Here is a 21,246-nt window from a genome sequence, read left to right as displayed (position 1 = left end):
GATCCTGATGGAGAGGTGCCTGCAGCAGGACCTTTCTGAACCATTGGTCACAGATTTTGTGTTTCTTGTTGTTTTATTTGTCAGCATGTCGACGTGTGTCTTGGTACACAGCTACGAACATGCAGCCATGTGGCTATGCTAACTAACGCTAGCACTTTTCCATGATAAATAAAAATCATCCACTAGATCTTCAAATCTGCAGACGTGGGGAGTAAAACCGACCTTTGTGTTTATTAAGACAGCCTACAACTAGCATGCCTCCCTCCTAAGCTCCTTGTTAGCACACATGTGTGCAGGGAATGAAAAACAGAGGAGGGGTTGAGTTGTATTTCATACAGTCTATGGGCTGAACAAGCTCCGAGCTCTGACTTCCTGTTACAGACCGGATGGCGTTGTGACGTATGAAAAACACTGAAAACTGAAACGGCTCGTTTCAGCACACATTTACAGAAAGGTGGAGAAATCAGAACAGGGGCAGAATGGATTCTTTTCATTTTCAGGGGGTTTGTAGACATGCCAGGGACACATATTTCAGGTAGAGAACCATTAAAATGTTGATTTTGCATGATATGTCACCTTTAAGAAGATTCAAAATATGTAAGTATTTCCTAAAAGGTCTTTTCTGGGATGTACTTTTTTAGTTCTATCAGTACTGCTGCCCTTTTTAGTATAGATGTAATCATATATATGCAGTCAATGCTGTTAAACCATGTTTCAATAGGTGATCAAGTTCATTTAGGCCTTGTGTGTGAGCAACCCGACAGAGAAACACAACACCACACAGGTGAGGAAGGCTGGCTCAAGAAGGCCATGTGTGGTTAAAACATGCACCACAGCCACCTCACCCACACAGGGGAGAAAAAAAGAAAAAAAAAGGAGGTGGAGGCCAGGCAAGGCTAGGACTACCAATGGAGACAACATGACACCAGGTGAGTGAAACAGGCAGATGGGAAAACAGAGAGTGACAAACACAGTTCCTCTACCTGAGCACCTCGGAGAGCGAGGAGTCGCTGTCATCCGACCTGGAGGCAGAAGAGGAGCAGGAGAGGGGAGGGTGGGGCAGGAAGAGGAAAGGGTTAACCACGCTAAGGAAAGACAGAAGGGTTACTGGCAGAGGGTTAAAGGGAGGAGTGACTAGAGGAAGGGTTTTAGATAAAAGCAGTGAGCAAACTGGCAGGAAAGCTCAGTCAAAGAATAAAGCTTGTTTGGTGATTATGAGGAAAATAAGGGAAATTTGTTTCTCCCCAAAAGATAACCACTCAACAGACTTTATGCCTTGACCACTTCTGTAGATGTTGTCCTTGGTAAAGCATGTTTACTGTTGGTACAACCACACTAAGCAAGAGCTAGTTTCACATATCTTTCCTCTGCTTTGCACCGCTAGCATTCAAGGTTAACGGTTAAAATAAATACAGATCACAGTTTGGGTAGATCAACACTTTAAATCCTGTGAACTCTTCCAAACCACTCTTGTATCTCTTGAGACTATTTAATACAGGGCTGCTAACAGGCTAATTGGCTACAGCTAGCAGCCAGTTAACTTAGCCTGAAAACAGGGTAGCTAGCTCTGTCAATAAGAGAGCTTCAGAGGTGCAGGCAGGTGGATTTAGGTTCATTTAGACCAGGGGTTCACAAACTTTTCAGCCCATGACCCCTAATATACAGGTGCCAAAGACTTGCGCCCCCCCACTGTCCCTCAAAGTGATTTAATGTGGCTTCATTTAGCTGGTCTGCAGAAAATTAGCCTACTTATATGAGCGTGTGTCTGTGTTTCCTGTGCTCTTGTGAATTTTCCTACTGCTACTCATGCTTTTGGTAATTAACTGTTCACTAACCCTAAAATTAGGATTATTATTATTTCAAGGTTAGCTACTATTTTTGTCAATTTTCTTTACTATAATAGGTAAAATGTACTATTTTTAATAACTTAAAAAAAAAAAACACTCTGGAAGACATGTCACGACCCCCCTATTTGTGTCTCGCGACCCCCAAGAGCAGGGGTTCTCAAACCTTTTGGAGCCAGGGACCCCTTACAAGTGAGAAAGTCTTCCAAGGACCCCCTCATAATTATAACATAGATTAAGCACATGCTTACTACCATTTGCACTCTTAAATGCCCTTGGAATTAGTTGTATTGTAAAACTTATCAATGTAAATACTTCAGACCTGTACCATAGTGATAAACAGATAACACTTCAATTTGAATCATGTTAATACCACTTGTATACTTAAAAACAGAGGGTCATTTCATTCCTTGTGGACTCAATATGACTGCATTTACACTTAATTTCAAGTAACTGATGTTAAAAGATTTCAGGAAATTAACAGTAGCAAGACTGGCATGTCCCTTTGAGCTACTAAATGGTACCCTAACAATGGTATGCTGTTTTTAATGAAACAGCACAATTTTATAATTAATTAGAGATGTATTCTAATTATTTCACGGACCTCCACGCTATGGTTCACGGACCCCCACTTTGAGAACTACTACCCCAGGGGGTCCCGACCCACACTTTGGGAACCCCTGATTTAGACTAAAGGCTGATTTATACTTCTGCGTCTCCCCTACGCAGCAGGGGATGACGCGGACATGAGCACCACATACTTGTGCGTCGGTGTGTCCGTGTCGCGCAGCAATTCTCCGCCGAAACGCCTGAGGGCAGTGCGGTCTCTCTGATAGCCGGCCGCCTGCTTCCGGTCCCGCTACGATCCCTGTTTACTTTTCCACAGAGTTTCAGAGCGTGTTATGTTAATCTACAGCTGATACATGTTGCTGTTTATCATACAGACATGATTACATGAAGAATAGAGAGGAGGAGATGAAATACACGGCCGATGTGCGGCTGATGTCCGGGCTCCCGGAAGTGTTGTAAATGCGGGAAAGACAAAGCCGCCGAGCGGACCAATCACAGGGCTTGCGGTCCGCGTCGGCTCTACAGGGAGTTACATTTTGGAGGAGGTGCACGTCAGCTACGTGCGTAGGCCTCGGCGTAGGTACGGGAGCTACGCGGACCCCCGGCGTAGGCTACGCCGTTGATTCAACGCAGAAGTATAAATCAGCCTTAAGCCAACTCAGCTTTCAAGAGTTTTTAGGAAGCTTAGCTAGCTTACAGCTGGCTTTATTTCCTTATTGGGCTTATGGAGAAGAGGGCGCTATCAATATTCTCACAGCAGAAACAGGATGGGCAGTCAGTGGACAACAGGGGCATTCCTTTTGAAGTAACACCGACTACCAAGATGTTCGTACACAGTGGCCGCCTGCTCCTCAAACGCACGACCTCTAATGGCACTGTTGGCTCCATCAAGTTGTGTTCAGGGAATAAGTGCAGAGGAGAAGAGCTAACAGGGTCAACAGTAGAACTGATCCAGAGAGGAGGATTATGTATTTGATCAAAGCTTGCAGGACACCCTGTCAAAGTTGTCAAAGATCCAGATTGCACATAAACAGTACCTTTACAACGGCCCAAAGGGAAAGCCTTGTGTGTGTGTAACAGTGCAATAAAAATGTTATTATGTTGTAAATAATTTATAGCCTCTGGTTTGTCGCCATGAGAGCCTGTACTTTACAGTCATGAGCATGAAATAATAAGAGTGTACTGGATATATCTGGAGGGAGAAATAGAGTTAGAAAAAAATGAAAGAAATCCTTCCACTTCTTACTATTTACTGTTTGCTATGGTGGGTATTAGCATGGTAATATCTGTTTTTCTTCCAGACTCTCAGGACAAAATCCTTTTTTATATTCATTGAATCTTAAAGACGTGAATGTGGAGTTAAAAGATTTTTTTCAAAAGAATGTGGATTCTGCATTTAAGCATCTTTATCCCTTTCATGCATGATCAGAGTTTTAAATAAATGCCAGTTCAAAATCTCTGCCAAGTGTTTAATCCCCATCTTGAAGGCAAAACTCAAAAATATGAAAGCAGAAAATAATAAGCAGCACACAATCTGTAAAGTCAGAAAATCACAGTTTTCTTTCTTTCTTTCTGACAGCTTCTTATTAAATAGCCAATTACACAGAGTTCACTCAGACTGTTCATACTGGGTTTCTAATTGCTTTTTCAATTGTATTGCCTTCATTCGCCTTCGAGTTTATGCTTCTATAAAGTTATGTCAGAATCAATTCAGAGTGAGGTCAGAGATAGGTTAGTGTTAGTCATGTAAAGACAGTGAAACCAAACAAAATTAAAAGGATGGTTTAGTTAAAGCTGGGGTTGGTGTTCAGATTTAGATACACTTTTTGTCATACTGGTTAAAATGATCTTTATGTCCTGATGGCAATCAATACATGATGTGTTCTTAAAAAAGAGTGAAAAAAGCTGCTATCTACAGCCGGAGTAAACCTGGGAAAACACCAACCAATCACCGTTTTTTGGCTCCCCAAATTTTAAACCAATCAAATCCCGTCCAGCCGTTCTGCCCTCCTCCTCGCGTACATTTCCCCGGCGTTCACTCCTCCGAGTCCCCGTCTCCTGCCTCTACTTCCCCTGACTCTATTTACTGCCTGTCCCCTCTGACCTGATGAGGTGCTTTGCTCAGGACTGTAGTCCGGATCAGAGTCTAAAAAGCTCTCACCAACAAGCAGAATAATTAATGACGTTCAGTAAGTCCTACAGAAAATATATATTTATTGTAGCGTCCGTCCGGACGCTGTAGTGATGACGAGCCGATTCGTGAACACATTGATCTTTAATAACCGGTCACTGTCGGCCGTGATCACGCCAACCAACAAAACAACAATCAATGTTTGAATGAATGAAGAACTTCTCCTCTTGTCTCTCCTCTCTCCCGCTCACACACTCTACACCTCTCCTGATGCCTTCACTGACCGTCAACACTGTAGGAATTAAGAACATCTACACTGAACACGTTTAACAAACAGTAGAGCTGTTACAGTATTATATGTGTGTTATAACTTAACTCCTGATATCGTGTCACTGGTACAACTGGATAATGCTAGAATGACAGTTGTGAGTGCTAACAGCAGCCATGTTTGTTTGTGTTTTTAACTTTCACTATGAGAATGTTTTGGTGAGGACCGGTTTTGAATCAGTCACGATCATATGGTCGAGAATCAGCGGCGCTCGTGCATGTGAGCGGGGGGGGCATCGTTTTGGAGGAGCTCCAAGGGAGGAGGGGAGGGGTTAGACGGAGTCATGAGGAAAAGCTACATTCAAATTCATGCTGGTTTTCCGAGACTACCAACCCCAGCTTTAACTCATTTTTTTTTATAGTGAACCAAAAATCAACACCACTGTAAACAAAAGAGAACAAATTTAAAAAAACATGCCAATGTTTCTGCTCCCAGCAAAAGGCACCAAACGAAAGTAAAACCTCCCTCCACTTCATCCTCCTTCATCATGGGAGTCATCCCCAGTGAGAACTACATGCATACATCACCCTTAACATAAAAAAAAACATCTCCTACCGTCACCCTGATTTCATTCAAGATGGCTACTGATGACAACAGCTGCATGGAAAGATGGCAAGAGCCAACTCATTTACCTACCACTGCTCCACATAATGAGGACCCACAGGCGCCAACACACTAATATTCACACATCCAGCGCACACACAAGCCCAGCACCACAAGTCATTTCACACGTGTGGTTGCTGACAATCGGGGGTTAATAAAGATGAGGAGTGTGCCGGATTAATGAAGACAAAGCAAAGAACTTTAGAGGAGAGCGACTGACAGTCTTTAGACTTTAACAGCTGATACTCAATGTACTGTGTTCCTACTTTGTTTCTCCATCTGAGGTAGCTTAACTAGACACTTCATAGACTATGTATGTATTATATCCTTCTACATCTTGCTTGCAAATGGAATGAAAAACCATGTTAAAAACAGGCATATCCAGTGTCAAACATTCATGTTTTATATGCTGAAATATGATAAAAATCTATAATAATAAAAAACATTCAAATCATTATGTACCATACAACATCTTGCCTTTTCTCCACTCTCTTTTCCCTCATTTGTTTCCTGGTAACTGCTATTTATGGACTGGAAACACACTGCAATTAAACACTGTTGTTGGTGTTGCTAAAAACAGGTCTGACTAGCCTGTGGTTGTGGTTTTCATGATCAGATCTTCCGTGCCTCTGGAGGGCATTCAACACCTGGAATATATGAATGTTTACACCATCTTTCCTCCAGGGAACTACATCAATGACAGATGAGAAGGTCTCTTTGTCTACAAGTGGGATTCATCTGAGGGTAAACAGGTGGAAAAGCACATTCTTAAGAGGTTTATCTATGCTGCAGACAAAGGTGCTTTCCTCTCGAAAGCCCTGACCTTCAGCCTACCTACGTGGCTAGGGAGGACTCTGAATACATGGAAAAGAAGAAATCAAGAGAAAGAAAAGAAAGGAAAAAGGAAAGAAAAGGAGTGGTTCAAAGTGAGAAAAAAAGGACGAAAGTAGCAAGTAAATGCGTCTGTAGTGTGTGTACTCACTTGTCCAGAGCAGAACCTTGGGTTTGGTTGCTGGTGAGCCTTGAGAAGACATTACGGTCATTCCTGGTCCTCAGAGGAGGGGAGGAGGGAGGGGTATAGCCATCAGTGGGCCTGATAAAGAGCAGGAGGGTGAGGAAGGTGGTTGAGGACAGAACAGGAACAGATAAAATTAGAAAAGGGAGCTTTTAAAATTAAATTCAAACATCAGAAACTGTGAATGATCATCCAACAAATATAGCTTAAATCAGAGCGTTACGAGCGTGTACCTGTATGCACGGTCGTAAGACTTCCTCCTTGTTATTGGGGAAGTGTCATAACCCCGAGACTGCCTGGGACTGACACACGCACACAACACACACACAAAAGCAAACTAAGCACATCTTTTGGGAGTGGACAGGATGATACACAGATACATGAACTTAGGAGAGTTATAAGCAGCAGGGGTTCTCTGTATATGCAACAACATTTCTAGCAGACTACAGCAACTGGCAGGCTAATTTCTTGCAACATCAAATCGCACCCAGCAATGCTGCCTTTTCCCAAGGACTCATGTAAATTTGATTGATTTCTCCATTTCTCCCCTAAAGCAGTTTCATGACCTAAAGAATTTCTGGCCTCTTGCAGGTCTCCAGTGGTTGTTTTCTGGGAAATATGCAATTGGAATAAGACAAATATCTCATCTCAGTGATCGGGGAATATGTTATTTTTTAATGTAGATACGTTTGTGAAATACCACCAGAGTTGTGCTCTTATTCTAATGTTTCAATCCTACTTGTTTGTTAATCTCAGAAGTCACAATTATGCAGCTCGTGTCATAGGCATTCAGTGACTCCTCTCCTGCTCAAGGCTACATCAGCAGAACAAGTGTTTACTAAGTATGGGATTCCAGATAAGCTTCCCTCTTGACACACATTTTGATGGTGTATTTATCTAGTGTATGCTGGTCAATTTGTGAGTTTATTAACAGTCATGTAAAAACTCCTTCAACATATGCAGCAAAGCTTGGTAACGGTGGCAGCCTTGTAAAATCAGTAGGGGCAAATCTCTCTTAACCCTCCTGTTATGTTCATGTCTCTGGAACAGCAATAATATTCCTGGGTCAATTTGACCCGGGGCATATTCAATTATCCAAAAAAATCCCAATACACATTTTTTTTCAATCAAATTTTTAACTTCATTACTAACCATTTAAACCAAGATTTAGTCCATTGGTGTTCTTTAATTCTCAGATCATGGCTCAATGAGGGTAACTCACTCGTTTTTAATGAAAATTCATGTTAAAGCTTTTTTTAATGTACATTGGAAAGCCCTAAATATAAATACGATGGTTTTACATAACATTGATTTTTGTTTATTTTATTTTACATTTGGAGTTTTTTTTTTTATGAAGTGATGTTGATAAAGTAACAGGAGACTCCTCTTCTGTCACATGCTGCCCAGATTTTCATGCTGCATTTAGCCGGTTTGGAAGGCATATATTACCTAAAAATAGACTTTAAAAAGGGACAATTTGACCCGTAACAGGAGGGTTAAATAGAGACCACAAAAAGAAAAAATCATCTCAGTTTGAAGCTACAATTATGGCGGAGGTGTTCCAGAGGTTTAACATTTATATTAAGTTTAAATTTCATTAAAATTCATGTTAAAACTTTTTTTTAATGTAGATTGGAAAGCTTTTAAATATAAATACAATATGTTTACATGACATTGATTTTTGTTTATTTTATTTTAAATGTTTTATTTTTTCTATTTTTATGAAGTGATGTTGATAAATTAACACAACACCTCTTCTGTCACATGCTGCCCAGATTTTTATGCTGCATTTAGCTGGTTTGAAAGACATATATTGCCTAAAAATAGACTTTAAAAAGGGTCAATTTGACCTGCAACATAACAGGAGGGTTAAATAGAGACCACAAAAAGAAAAAATCATCTCAGTTTGAAGCTACAATTATGGCGGAGGTGTTCCAGAGGTTTAACATTTATATTAAGTTTAAATTTCGTTAAAATTCATGTTAAAACTTTTTTTTAATGTAGATTGGAAAGCTTTAAATATAAATACAATATGTTTACATGACATTGATTTTTGTTTATTTTATTTTACATTTTGATTTTTTCTATTTTTATGAAGTGATGTTAAAGCTGCTGTGGGGAACTTTTGTTTTGTATTGGTTCTGGCGCCCCCTTGTGGACAAAGTGATACCTCTTATCTCTTGCCCTAAACATGCAAAAGTAGTGTTTTCAACAAAAACCTCATCCTGTTGTCTTAACAGTCAACTTTATCAGGCAATGTGATTATTTTCCATGAAAACAGTGAAATAAAGGCTGTTTCTGAAGCAGGATGTCCATCATCTGGTCTGACACCTACCCCCTCAGGGCGGTTTCAGGCATTAAAAATGACAACAGAGAAGGTGTCAGTTTTGTTGCTGATGGTCTTGTTTGCTATTTAAGGTCATAAAGAGGCATCAGTATCATTTTCAGTCTGTTTCTCAGCCAGTTCAAAACTCTTCACAGGGCCTTTAAAAAATCAACAGGAGACACCTCTTCCGTCACATGCTGCCCAGATGTTTGTGCTGCATTTAGTTGGTTTGGAAGGTATAAAATAGACTTTAAAAAGGGTCAATTTGACCTGCAACATAACAGGAGGGTTAAATAGAGATCACAAAAAGAAAACATCTCGGTTTGAAGCTACAATTATGGCGGAGGTTTAACATTTATATTAAGTTTAAGTTTGTTTTATTAACACTTTAAGTTACAGTTTTATCACTTCATCCAAGAAGTTACAGCCAACCAGAGAAGCTGAAAAGTATACGAGAATGCAAATGTTGGTATAGTTTAGGGATAGATTGATTTTCGGCCGGGTAGATTATCGCGCCGATATTCGGCATCGGCCTTTTTTGAAAGTCCGGAAGCCGATAAGAGATTTAAAACTGGGTAATTTTGGCTCAAAATTCACTAAATCAGGTGGCAGAAATGACACCGTCTGCAGAAACGGTAGCCTAGCTTGCGTTCCATTTCTCCCTGCAGTTTCTCATTACAGTGGATGAGCTGAGCAGCATCCGTTGTGGCCCCTACAATTACTAGTGATTAAAAACTCAAACAACCCCACTCAAAAACACTGAAATATCTCCATAAAACAAAGATAAATGAAAGATTAACATTTCAGTTATATTGACATTTTGGAAAACTTTAATTTACTGTAGAAAACTTTAGAGAGCTTTATTTGTTTAAGTTTTGATTTAATGTTATAAGACATGCTGCTGAGTCTGGGAGCTCCCTGCACTTTGTGTTAGAATTTTAAAGCAAAGATGTCTATTGTCTAAGATAAAAAAACCTTTAACATGTTGCAAATCTGTTTAATAAACATATGCTTAAAGGCATTTAAATGAAGTGAAGTGTTGGAGTTTGTATTATTCAAAAATTTTGACGCCAGTATTTCCCCTTTTACTGCAAATGAATATCAGCTCCAAATATCGGTTATTGGCCTCCTTGACTACTAATAATCGGTATCTGTATAAAACCATATCGGTCTATCTCTACCTCCAATGACTGGAGGTAAATGGTTGAAACAGTAAGCTAAAAGAACTGGATACACAATTTAGATTGCTAGCTTAAAGTAACAAAGTGTTTAACTAAAAGTGATGGGTACATAGCTGCCCGCTAGCCCGCTAGCTAGCTTAAAGAAATGGCTAATAAGTAGATAATGTAAGCATTACATATACATATCCAAATTTGCTAGCTTGAGTAGTGTGTAAAAGCTAAGTTTGTTAGCTTAATGTTTATAACTGAAATGTGTTAGCTTAAAGACTTGGATATAAAGCTATGTTGGTCGGCAAAGTGTTGGTAAAGTTAGGTGAAAATTAATAGATGAACAGCTGTTAGCTAGTCAAAAGTGGGGGATAAATGGATAACGACCAGAGTACTGGAAATGTTAAATAGTTACTGAAGAGATAGCTTGTTGTTTTTACAAAAGTGTTCAGTGTTTTTTATGGTGTTGATAAAGGCTACTTGAGCTTATCTGACCTGCTATGGGGAAACATCAGACATAAAAGCTGGAAACCTCTGAAGTCAAGGGTGCAATTAAAAACCTTCATCATCAAATTCCCTTCGGTAATTAGCACTTCTAAAGTTGTTTTTTCGTTTATTCACCAAAGCTAAATCCTCATTATTCCTGGTAATACTTGGATAAGCCTCCCTCTAGCTTTATTTCAGTGATAATTTTAAGTCACTTACAAGGTGTGTCCTCTTATAGGAAGGCTGATGGTGCGGGATGCCCGGTCCCTGTGGAAGGGGTCTCTCAGGGCTAAGCTGAGACTCAATCTCCCCAGGCCCATGCCGTCTTCCTGAATGTCTGTCAAAGAGGCCAAGGACTTGGTGATGTGTTGCTGCTTGCTGCTCGATGAGGGGTCCAGCATGGGACCCAGATACTCCGCTGACACAGCCTTCATCTGACCTGACAGACGAGGCTCCATCTGGGTTAAAAAAAAAAGTGTCACAATTTGTGTTAGAGGGGACCATACAGCAGAGAATACAGTGAAAGAGGAGGAGGGCAGTGGGGGGGGAACAACTGATACATTAAATAAACAAAAAGACTGAGTTTAATTGAGGTGCAAGAGGATATTAACATACAGGCTGGAACAGCATTCAGCTGGGGGAAAAAAGGTGCAAAGAGAATATGAAAACAGAAACATGTTTCCGGAGAGAAAGCAACCTTTGTGGTATCAAACAAAGGCTGGATGGATCAAAACAATAGCTAAAAAAAACACAATAAAAGCATAAAGGGCAAATCAGAACAGATAAAAGGGAGTGATGTCTAAGCAGGGGTTCCTCCTCAGAATATCAAACAAAGCTTTACAAAAAGTGGAAGGTATTTCAAGTGTTGGCTTATACTGCCCCCTCATGGTTCATAATGCCAGCTACAACTGCAATGACAGACCAAATGTAATGTGTGTTGAAAGTGAGGACAACACCTTTATGTACTGTATAATGGGTGTGACATGATCTAATACTGTAAGATGCAGCATTGACTACTATTTTGAGGAATAGTTACATACATTACACTGTATACTTCATCTGTGAAACAAATGTGTCAGTAATTTCAAGATATGCACTGAAGAAAATTCGAGGGAGGACGCTTCTATTGTGTAAACTGAAAAAAATGTGCTTTCTTCATTCTTAACATAGTCAACTAGAATGGTTGCATTTACTGAAAACAAATGCGTTGAAATGCTGAAGCTGAAGGCTGAAAGCTGTGAAACACATCTGAACATGTGGAAGAATGGTAGAAGTAGTAGAAGTAGTTGAAGTAGTTGAATTAGTGGAAGTGGTAGAAGTGGTGGGTATAGTGGAAGAAGTTAAAGAAGTAGAAGAAGTTGAAGAAGTAGAAGAAGTGGAAGTGGTGGCACCTATAAAACTGCTTGATTTAGAATAGGTACATAGGGAAATTGCGGTCTACATATCTTGACACTGTGCAATAACCGTAATGGCTATCAGAAAAAGGATCAAACCGTGAGCATCACAAGGCCCTGAAGAACGCAGTGATGTGTTTTCATGCCTGTACAGTCAGAAATGTAGTCAGGGCAGCAAGTTAAGAAGGGTGAAACTTTTGCTGCCCTCCAGAAATATTTAACATTACAGCAGATGGCCGAGCAGAGAGACTTGCTCTGACAGTTGGTGACCTGCTGGCTCAACTGTACAATGTTTTGCTTTGGTTACCTCTTTGACAGAAGCAGGAGAAGACAGGGAACGTTTTGATGTCTTATTTGTGTATGTGAAGTGAAATTTGTGGATTTTATGTCAGTTTTTCCAGAGGCCATGTCCCATTGTTTTCCCAGCCTGCCCACTCTAAGATTTGAACCTCTCACTCTGCTCACCAGAGTTCAATCCAACACACACCAATGTTAAAGTGAGGGAAGAGCTGAAATTTGATGCATTTTTGGACAGTGAAATCTGTGAAACTGTGAAAGGTATCAAAAAAATGAATCAAGTGTAGATAGCTGAAAGTCATGTGAACAGTTTGAAGTGTGAATGGAGTCTATAAGTGAAAGTATGCTGAAGCTATGAGCTGTAGAAGTTGAAGAAGTTGAAGTTGATTTGAAGATTCCATCCCATCTGTTTCAATGTTAAAAGAAAGTGTAAATAAAGTTGAATTATTCAAAAAGTATAAGGGGTGGAAATGTGAAAAGTAATAGCTGAAAAGAGGTGAAGGAGCGGAATAGTTTAAAAGTTGAACGGTGAAAATCGGACAAAATTTGAAGGCTGTGAAAGAAGCCAAAAAAACGTATGGAAGTGAAAAAATAAAAAAGTATAAAGTTTAGGAATAACAATATGTCAGCATTTCAGCATAATTAATAAATGTGCACTTCAGTAAAAAATGAAAAAGTAACTAACCATCCGTACCTTCAACTTGAAATCGTCCTGGCTGTTTGACTCCTTCATTTGAGAGACACTGCAGGTAAGAAAGACAAGAGTCAGGAAAGAAGAAACTCTATTTACAGATAAAAGGTACACAGAAAAAACAATTTTTATTTATTCTCCTTAAATATGGCCTCTGGTAGCAGATTATGTTAATGATTTTAGGGAAAACAGGATCACTGTGAGAGGGGGAATGTGGTGTGATGCTGGGATGTTATGTGGGCGAGCAGACTGTTGACTCACCTGCTGTCAGAGGCTTGGCTGAACTCAGAGGGCTCCTCGTCTGTGCTGGCATAGCCATTCTCTGGGAGAACACAAGCACAATTCATCAGTTTCCAGCACAACGCACATAATCAATCAATTTCACTAACACATTGAATTCGTATGATCTTTTCATGTATTTTCATTGAGAGGATGTCATTCACATCATCTATAAACCCCTGATGATAGACACCTTGTTGGGTATGATGCCTTACATACATTTAAGGGTTATAAAGGTCATTTTCTGTTTGTAGCATTTTCAGTTTTTCTATCTTATGTTTGTAGCATTTTTAGTTTTTCTATCTTATGTTTGTAGCATTTTCAGTTTTTCTATCTTATGTTTGTAGCATTTTCAGTTTTTCTATCTTATGTCTGTAGCATTTTCAGTTTTTCTATCTTATGTCTGTAGCATTTTCAGTTTTTCTATCTTAGGTCTGTAGCATTTTCAGTTTTTCTATCTTATGTTTGTAGCATTTTCAGTTTTCAGTTTTTCTACATTATGTCTGTAGCATTTTCAGTTTTTCTATCTTATGTTTGTAGCATTTTCAGTTTTTCTACCTTATGTCTGTAGCATTTTCAGTTTTTCTATCTTGTGTTTGTAGCATTTTCAGTTTTTCTATCTTATGTTTGTAGCATTTTCAGTTTTTCTATCTTGTGTTTGTAGCATTTTCAGTTTTTCTATCTTGTTTGTAGCATTTTCAGTTTTTCTATCTTGTTTGTAGCATTTTCAGTTTTTCTATCTTATGTCTGTAGCATTTTCAGTTTTTCTATCTTATGTTTGTAGCATTTTCAGTTTTTCTAACTTATGTCTGTAGCATTTTCAGTTTTTCTATCTTATGTCTGTAGCATTTTCAGTTTTTCTATCCTATGTCTGTAGCATTTTCAGTTTTTCTATCTTATGTTTGTAGCATTTTCAGTTTTTCTATCTTAAGTCTGTAGCATTTTCAATTTTTCTACCTTACTTCTGTAGCATTTTCAGTTTTTCTATCTTATGTTTGTAGCATTTTCAGTTTTTCTATCTTATGTTTGTAGCATTTTCAGTTTTTCTATCTTATGTTTGTAGCATTTTCAGTTTTTCTATCTTATGTTTGTAGCATTTTCAGTTTTTCTATCTGATGTCTGTAGCATTTTCAGTTTTTCTATCTTATGTTTGTAGCATTTTCAGTTTTTCTATCTTATGTTTGTAGCATTTTCAGTTTTTCTATCTTATGTTTGTAGCATTTTCAGTTTTTCTATCTTATGTTTGTAGCATTTTCAGTTTTTCTATCTTAGGTCTGTAGCATTTTCACTTTTTCTATCTTATGTTAGTAGCATTTTCAGTTTTTCTATCTTGTTTGTCGCATTTTCAGTTTTTCTATCTTATGTTTGTAGCATTTTCAGTTTTTCTACCTTATGTCTGTAGCATTTTCAGTTTTTCTATCTTATGTTTGTAGCATTTTCAGTTTTTCTACCTTATGTCTGTAGCATTTTCAGTTTTTCTATCTTAAGTCTGTAGCATTTTCAGTTTTTCTATCTTGTTTGTAGCATTTTCAGTTTTTCTATCTTATGTCTGTAGCATTTTCAGTTTTTCTATCTTATGTTTGTAGCATTTTCAGTTTTTCTAACTTATGTCTGTAGCATTTTCAGTTTTTCTATCTTATGTCTGTAGCATTTTCAGTTTTTCTATCCTATGTCTGTAGCATTTTCAGTTCTTCTATCTTATGTTTGTAGCATTTTCAGTTTTTCTATCTTGTTTGTAGCATTTTCAGTTTTTCTATCTTATGTCTGTAGCATTTTCAGTTTTTCTATCTTATGTTTGTAGCATTTTCAGTTTTTCTATCTTATGTTTGTAGCATTTTCAGTTTTTCTATCTTGTGTTTTCAGTATTTTCAGTTTTTCTATCTTATGTTTGTAGCATTTTCAGTTTTTCTATCTTAGGTCTGTAGCATTTCAGTTTTTCTATCTTATGTTTGTAGCATTTTCAGTTTTTCTATCTTAAGTCTGTAGCATTTTCAATTTTTCTACCTTATGTTTGTAGCATTTTCAGTTTTTCTATCTTATGTTTGTAGCATTTTCAGTTTTTCTATCTTATGTTTGTAGCATTTTCAGTTTTTCTATCTTATGTTTGTAGCATTTTCAGTTTTTCTATCTTATGTTTCCAGCATTTTCAGTTTTTCTATCTTGTTGGCGGCATTTTCAGTTTTTCTATCTTGTGTTTGTAGCATTTTCAGTTTTTCTATCTTATGTTTGTAGCATTTTCAGTTTTTCTATCTTAGGTCTGTAGCATTTTCAGTTTTTCTATCTTATGTCTGTAGCATTTTCAGTTTTTCTATCTTATGTTTGTAGCATTTTCAGTATTTCTATCTCAAGTCTGTAGCATTTTCAATTTTTCTATCTTATGTTTGTAGCATTTTCAGTTTTTCTATCTTATGTTTGTAGCATTTTCAGTTTTTCTATCTCAAGTCTGTAGCATTTTCAATTTTTCTATCTTATGTTTGTAGCATTTTCAGTTTTTCTATCTTATGTTTGTAGCATTTTCAGTTTTTCTATCTCAAGTCTGTAGCATTTTCAATTTTTCTATCTTATGTTTGTAGCATTTTCAGTTTTTCTATCTTATGTTTGTAGCATTTTCAGTTTTTCTATCTTAAGTCTGTAGCATTTTCAATTTTTCTACCTTACTTCTGTAGCATTTTCAGTTTTTCTATCTTATGTTTGTAGCATTTTCAGTTTTTCTATCTTATGTTTGTAGCATTTTCAGTTTTTCTATCTTATGTTTGTAGCATTTTCAGTTTTTCTATCTTATGTTTGTAGCATTTTCAGTTTTTCTATCTTATGTTTGTAGCATTTTCAGTTTTTCTATCTGATGTCTGTAGCATTTTCAGTTTTTCTATCTTATGTTTGTAGCATTTTCAGTTTTTCTATCTTATGTTTGTAGCATTTTCAGTTTTTCTATCTTATGTTTGTAGCATTTTCAGTTTTTCTACCTTATGTTTGTAGCATTTTCAGTTTTTCTATCTTATGTTTGCAGCATTTTCAGTTTTTCTATCTTACATCTGTAGCATTTTTCTGTTTTTTTTTGTATTTTATTTCTATATAGCATTCACAGTTTTTCTTTGTAATGTTTGTAGAATTTTTAAGTTTTGTATTTTATGTATATTTTGTATGTTGTGTTTCTTCAATGTGGACCCCAGGAAGAGTAGCTGCTGCATTAGTGGCAGCTAATGGGGATCTGAATAAAGATTAATGAATGAATATGCTGACATAATGTCCCACAGACACCGAAACAAAGAACAGCTGTCACTCACCCTGCTGTACATTGTGGATAAGAGCCTGGAGTTCAGGGATGTATTCTGCCTTTTCTCGAAGGGCATCCAGGATGATGTGATTATGAGATGAGCCAATCACATCAGTCTGCCTCAGCTGACCCTCTAGCAGTCTGATCTGAGCCTCCCTCTGAGCGACCTGTAAACTCTGCACAGACACAGTCACAAGAGAAGTTGGAAATCATAATGCATTCACATAAACACAGAACAACAGAATTATTCAAAATATGTATTTATCAAACGCCAGGAAATCTGACAACCCAGTATATATAAATAACATCTTCATATTCTGTTATGCTGTTTAATGATCTTTTGTACAAAGAACACCCCAACATCATCTTGCAGTACAATAAATTGCCACTAGATGGCACCCAATCTTTATTTATGAAACCTGCATGTTACTGTATTTAGCCACTGAGTTCAGAGCATCAGTTATGATAAATAACATGCTTACATTCTGCTACTGACTAAATACATGGTTAAATGTTTTTACACATTTCAATGACCGCCACTATGAACATTTGAAACACAATGGAGTTTCAAACTGTTTCTAATCTATACAAACAGCTGAGGTTGGAAACGGTCTGTGTTGGAGGAAGTGTGGAGAACAGCTGGCAGACCACTTTCACATATTTTGGAATTTCCCAAAAATCAAGTCATATTAGGGGGGGAGTAATTAAGGCATTACAAAACATTTTTGGAGCAGGGATTGACTGCTCATTCTCATCAATTTATCTAGGTAACATCGCAGCCCACCTCTCAGTTAAGGATAAATACTTGATAAAGATTTTATTAGCAGCCAGCAAAAAGGCCGTGACACGAAAGTGGCTGCAACCCAATCCTCCAACAGAGACTGAATGGATAGAAATCGTGTCTAGTATTGAAAATATGGAAAGGATGACCTACTCACTAAACCTTAGAGCAGAAAAATGAATGCATTACTGGGAAAAATGGATTGTGTACGTAGCATTGAGGGATTAATAAGCCATTACTGTATGAACTGACTGTATTTCTACTATTATAACTAAGATGTATAGATGACCTATTGTTTCTGTTTCACTGAGCTGTTCTGTCTAACTATGCCCATTTACAAAAATAAAGTATATATAAAAAAAAAATTAAAAAACGGTTTCTAATCCTACAAAATGTATCTATTTTTGTTGGAGCAGTTTTTTCATAACATACTATGAGTACTCACCTTGTCAATGGAAGCCTTTAAAAAGTGGTCCAGCAGGTTGCGAGCTTCAGCCAGAGAGCAGGAGCTGATCACCACTGAGGTGTCCACTGAGTCCAGCTCATCCTGGGAAAACAACACAACCAACAAGCCTGAGTATTACTGGAGACCCGGTGTCATTTCAGACAGCTGAAAGGTAAGCATTTTCTTGTGTGTGTGTGTGTGTGTGTGTGTGTGTGTGTGTGTGTGTGTGTGTGTGTGTGTGTGTGCTTGCGTGTCTGTAAATTCATACCTTGGTCTCTTCAATCTGTACAATGGTGGCCTGGCAGTCAGACAGGCTGTCATTGATGTAGTCTATGTTGGCATTTAGCACCTCAATCTCCTCATTGATTTCCAGGAGGAGGCGGTCCTCAGCTTCTGGTCCCTCCCCATCTGCCATTAGTACCTCCCTCTTGTGTGAGAGTGCTTCCTGCTGGGCTGTCAGCTCCTCTCGCTTCTGACTCAGAAAAAACAAAGGTGCAGAAACACACAAGAAAAAAAATCTTTGAGTTTTGATTTTAAGTTCCTGTATTTGTCTATAATATCCCACTGTGCTTATCCCACTTGTTTCTCAAAAATCTTGCATTTCTATCTTGTACTCGCCAGGTCAAAGTCATATGACCAAAGCAATATCATTTGTCACTTCGGCCACCAAACCAAAAGGGTAATTCCTTAGCCATCACCCCCATTCACACTTCTTCATCTAGATTCAAACCCTGAAGGACATGTCTACCTTGATAAGGCGGTCCATGTCTGCCTCCACATTAGAGATTGTCATTCTTTGCATGACAATGTCCATGATGCGACGCTCGAGGGTTTGCCACTTCTGACGAGCGGATTTGGAGAAACTGCTGGCTCTGCCAGCTGCTGCAATGCCGCCCTGACTTGCTGGCTTACGCTGCAGCTTCTTCCTACTGCTGAAAGGAGACAAAGAAAGAGAAGGGAAGAGGAAGGGATGAGGAATTTTCAAAATCTGAATGATACCACATAATTGGAGAAGAAGATACACTAAATTTAACCTAGAAAATTTGATCATTGCACTATGCACAAATAACATGCCCATGTTTGAAATATTCCAAATTGGAAATTATGGGAATTTATGGGAATTTAATGGAAAAGTATCATATCCACGCATAAATATTTGATTTGTTCTAAGCAGACATCCATCCGAAATAATACAATTAAAAACAGATTTATTTGTAAGTAGAACTTTATCAAGTGTTAAATATTTTATTGAACAATCAATGTTTTCATTGAAGAACAAAAACATGAATGTTGGGTTAAATATTACTCATCCCCCAGACTCAACCCCATTCAAAAATTGACAAAAATGCAATCCCAAAAAAGTCCCATTCAAAATGTTAAATTAAAAGAGCCGCTCTCCCTCTAAAAAAGTCCCATTCAAAATGTTAAATTAAAAGAGCCCGTCTCCCTCCAACAAAGTCCCATTCAAAATGTTAAATTAAAAGAGCCCCTCTCCCTCCAAAAAAGTCCCATTCAAAATGTTAAATTAAAAGTGCCCGTCTCCCTCCAACAAAGTCCCATTCAAAATGTTAAATTAAAAGAGCCGGTCTCCCTCCAAACAAGTCCCATTCAAAATGTTAAATTAAAAGAGCCCGTCTCCCTCCAAAAAAGTCCCATTCAAAATGTTAAATTAAAAGAGCCCCTCTCCCTCCAAAAAAGTCCCATTCAAAATGTTAAATTAAAAGAGCCCGTCTCCCTCCAACAAAGTCCCATTCAAAATGTTAAATTAAAAGAGCCCGTCTCCCTCCAAAAAAGTCCCATTCAAAATGTTAAATTAAAAGAGCCCGTCTCCCTCCAACAAAGTCCCATTCAAAATGTTAAATTAAAAGAGCCCCTCTCCCTCCAAAAAAGTCCCATTCAAAATGTTAAATTAAAAGAGCCCCTCTCCCTCCAAAAAAGTCCCATTCAAAATGTTAAATTAAAAGAGCCCGTCTCCCTCCAAAAAAGTCCCATTCAAAATGAATGAATCAGAGAATTTTCAAAATCTGAATGATACCACATAATTGGAGAAGAAGATACACTAAATTTAACCTAGAAAATTTGATCAGTGCACTATGCACAAATAACATGCCCATGTTTGAAATATTCCAAATTGGAAATTATGGGAATGTATGGGAATTTAATGGAAGATGGAATTGGAATTAAAAGAGCCCATTCAAAATGTTAAATTAAAAGAGCCCGTCTCCCTCCAAAAAAGTCCCATTCAAAATGTTAAATAAAAAGTGCATGTAGGGGGCGTGGTCTCAATAGCCCTGCAGTAAGCAGTGTGCTATGTGCATGTGATTGAGGAATAGCATAGACATTCAACTGTACTTGAATGTAATCTGGTTGTTTTAGTCAGGATTATGCTCAAATTTATTTTCCCCAACTATATTTAAGTTCCCTATTAAGAGCCAACCTTCAATTTAGTAAATTCCTGGTTTATTCCCGTTAATTCCCATGGAAAGTTTCCAACTTTGAAAATTCCTGGAAATTTGCAACCCTAATGATGAGTAAATGTAACCCAGTCTCAAGTTCCCATAACTCACTTGTCACTCATAATTAGTCTTCCTTTTAAATGGTCAAAACAAATTTTGGCAACATGGGGGCAGCAGAAACAAGTAGTGAAGACAACATTGTCATATGATCATCACTTTGTTTTGTTTTTTTGGTCTTCTTTGGCTTTATTTTATAGGACAGCTGAAGAGAGACAGGAAATGTGGGGAGTAGAGAGAAAGGGAAGACATGCAGGAAATGGTCAACCGGCCGGGAATCGAACCAGCGACCCCTGCGACGATGACTGTAGCCTCTGTATGTGGGGCGCTTAGACTGCTAGGCCACCAGCGCCCCATATAATCATCTCTAATGTTAGCTGTACATTAGCTCTTGCTTTCTAGCTGCAAATACTCTTCAGGGTTCACAGTCCTAGTTGCAGGTCGTGTGTGTGTGTGTGCAGCTTGGTTGGGACATGGGTTATAAACTGTGGAGTTTTTAGACTGTTTTAACTTTAAACAGCTTCCTGCTGCAATGAAAAACAAAGCTGTCAGATAATTCTCTACAGGTTCATTGCTACAAACAACCTCATTAGCATTTAATAAATTGTTAGCACACAAATATCAATTAAGGCCTCTCAACGCCGCTATTGTAAACAAGCCCACTCATCTTACCCAATGACCCTGGTTCCATCCATGCTCCCCTCACTCTCTCCGAGGTATCCAAACCCATTGTTCTTGTTGTTCCACTGTCTCACCAGTCCGCTCACACTCCTCCCGGTCTCAGGTTCAGAGCTGCTTGCTGTTGTGCTGGTTGATAACTCAGCCCCAGAGTCTGTAATTGAAGTGTTTGTGTTCCAGCGGGTCACGCGCCCGGCCACACGGTCCGTCATGGGCTTTGCTAAGCGGCGCAGGGCGGTCACCTCCTGCGTCTTCCTGCGCAGCACCTGCTCCTGCTGCCGCTTCTGAGACTCCAGCGCTCTGATCTGGTACTGATGGACAGGAGGGAGAGAGAAAGTGTTCTTGAACATGTTATGAAGCCTTCAGCTGTTCCTGTTTCTCTGATGTTTATTAGCTACCTGAGAGGCTTTTGAACACCAGGC

At 38.4% G+C, this 21,246-nt stretch overlaps 1 protein-coding gene across 2 annotated transcripts in view; it reads right to left on the bottom strand.

Moving 5' to 3' along the window:
- The window catches only part of kif21b (kinesin family member 21B), a 77,616-nt gene that overhangs the window by 43,152 nt on the left and 13,218 nt on the right, over window positions 1–21,246 (bottom strand). Inside the window, exons 10-20 of one of the 2 annotated variants that reach the window (XM_034693052.1) lie at window positions 20,819–21,135; window positions 18,382–18,565; window positions 17,902–18,105; window positions 17,634–17,735; window positions 16,418–16,583; window positions 13,116–13,176; window positions 12,858–12,906; window positions 10,692–10,930; window positions 6,725–6,793; window positions 6,459–6,569; window positions 984–1,022 (exon numbers count right to left, since the gene is read on the bottom strand). In XM_034693052.1, coding sequence (XP_034548943.1) covers window positions 984–1,022; window positions 6,459–6,569; window positions 6,725–6,793; window positions 10,692–10,930; window positions 12,858–12,906; window positions 13,116–13,176; window positions 16,418–16,583; window positions 17,634–17,735; window positions 17,902–18,105; window positions 18,382–18,565; window positions 20,819–21,135 — 1,541 coding nt within the window. The remainder of the gene's footprint in view (window positions 1–983; window positions 1,023–6,458; window positions 6,570–6,724; window positions 6,794–10,691; window positions 10,931–12,857; window positions 12,907–13,115; window positions 13,177–16,417; window positions 16,584–17,633; window positions 17,736–17,901; window positions 18,106–18,381; window positions 18,566–20,818; window positions 21,136–21,246) is intronic. The other variant, XM_034693104.1, reaches the window with a different exon arrangement.

The sequence above is a fragment of the Notolabrus celidotus genome, chromosome 1 (genome assembly GCF_009762535.1).
Source record: "Notolabrus celidotus isolate fNotCel1 chromosome 1, fNotCel1.pri, whole genome shotgun sequence".
In the NCBI taxonomy this organism is placed as follows: domain Eukaryota; kingdom Metazoa; phylum Chordata; class Actinopteri; order Labriformes; family Labridae; genus Notolabrus; species Notolabrus celidotus.
Note: the sequence above shows the minus strand (reverse complement) of the source record. Positions and strands in the feature narration are given on the sequence as shown.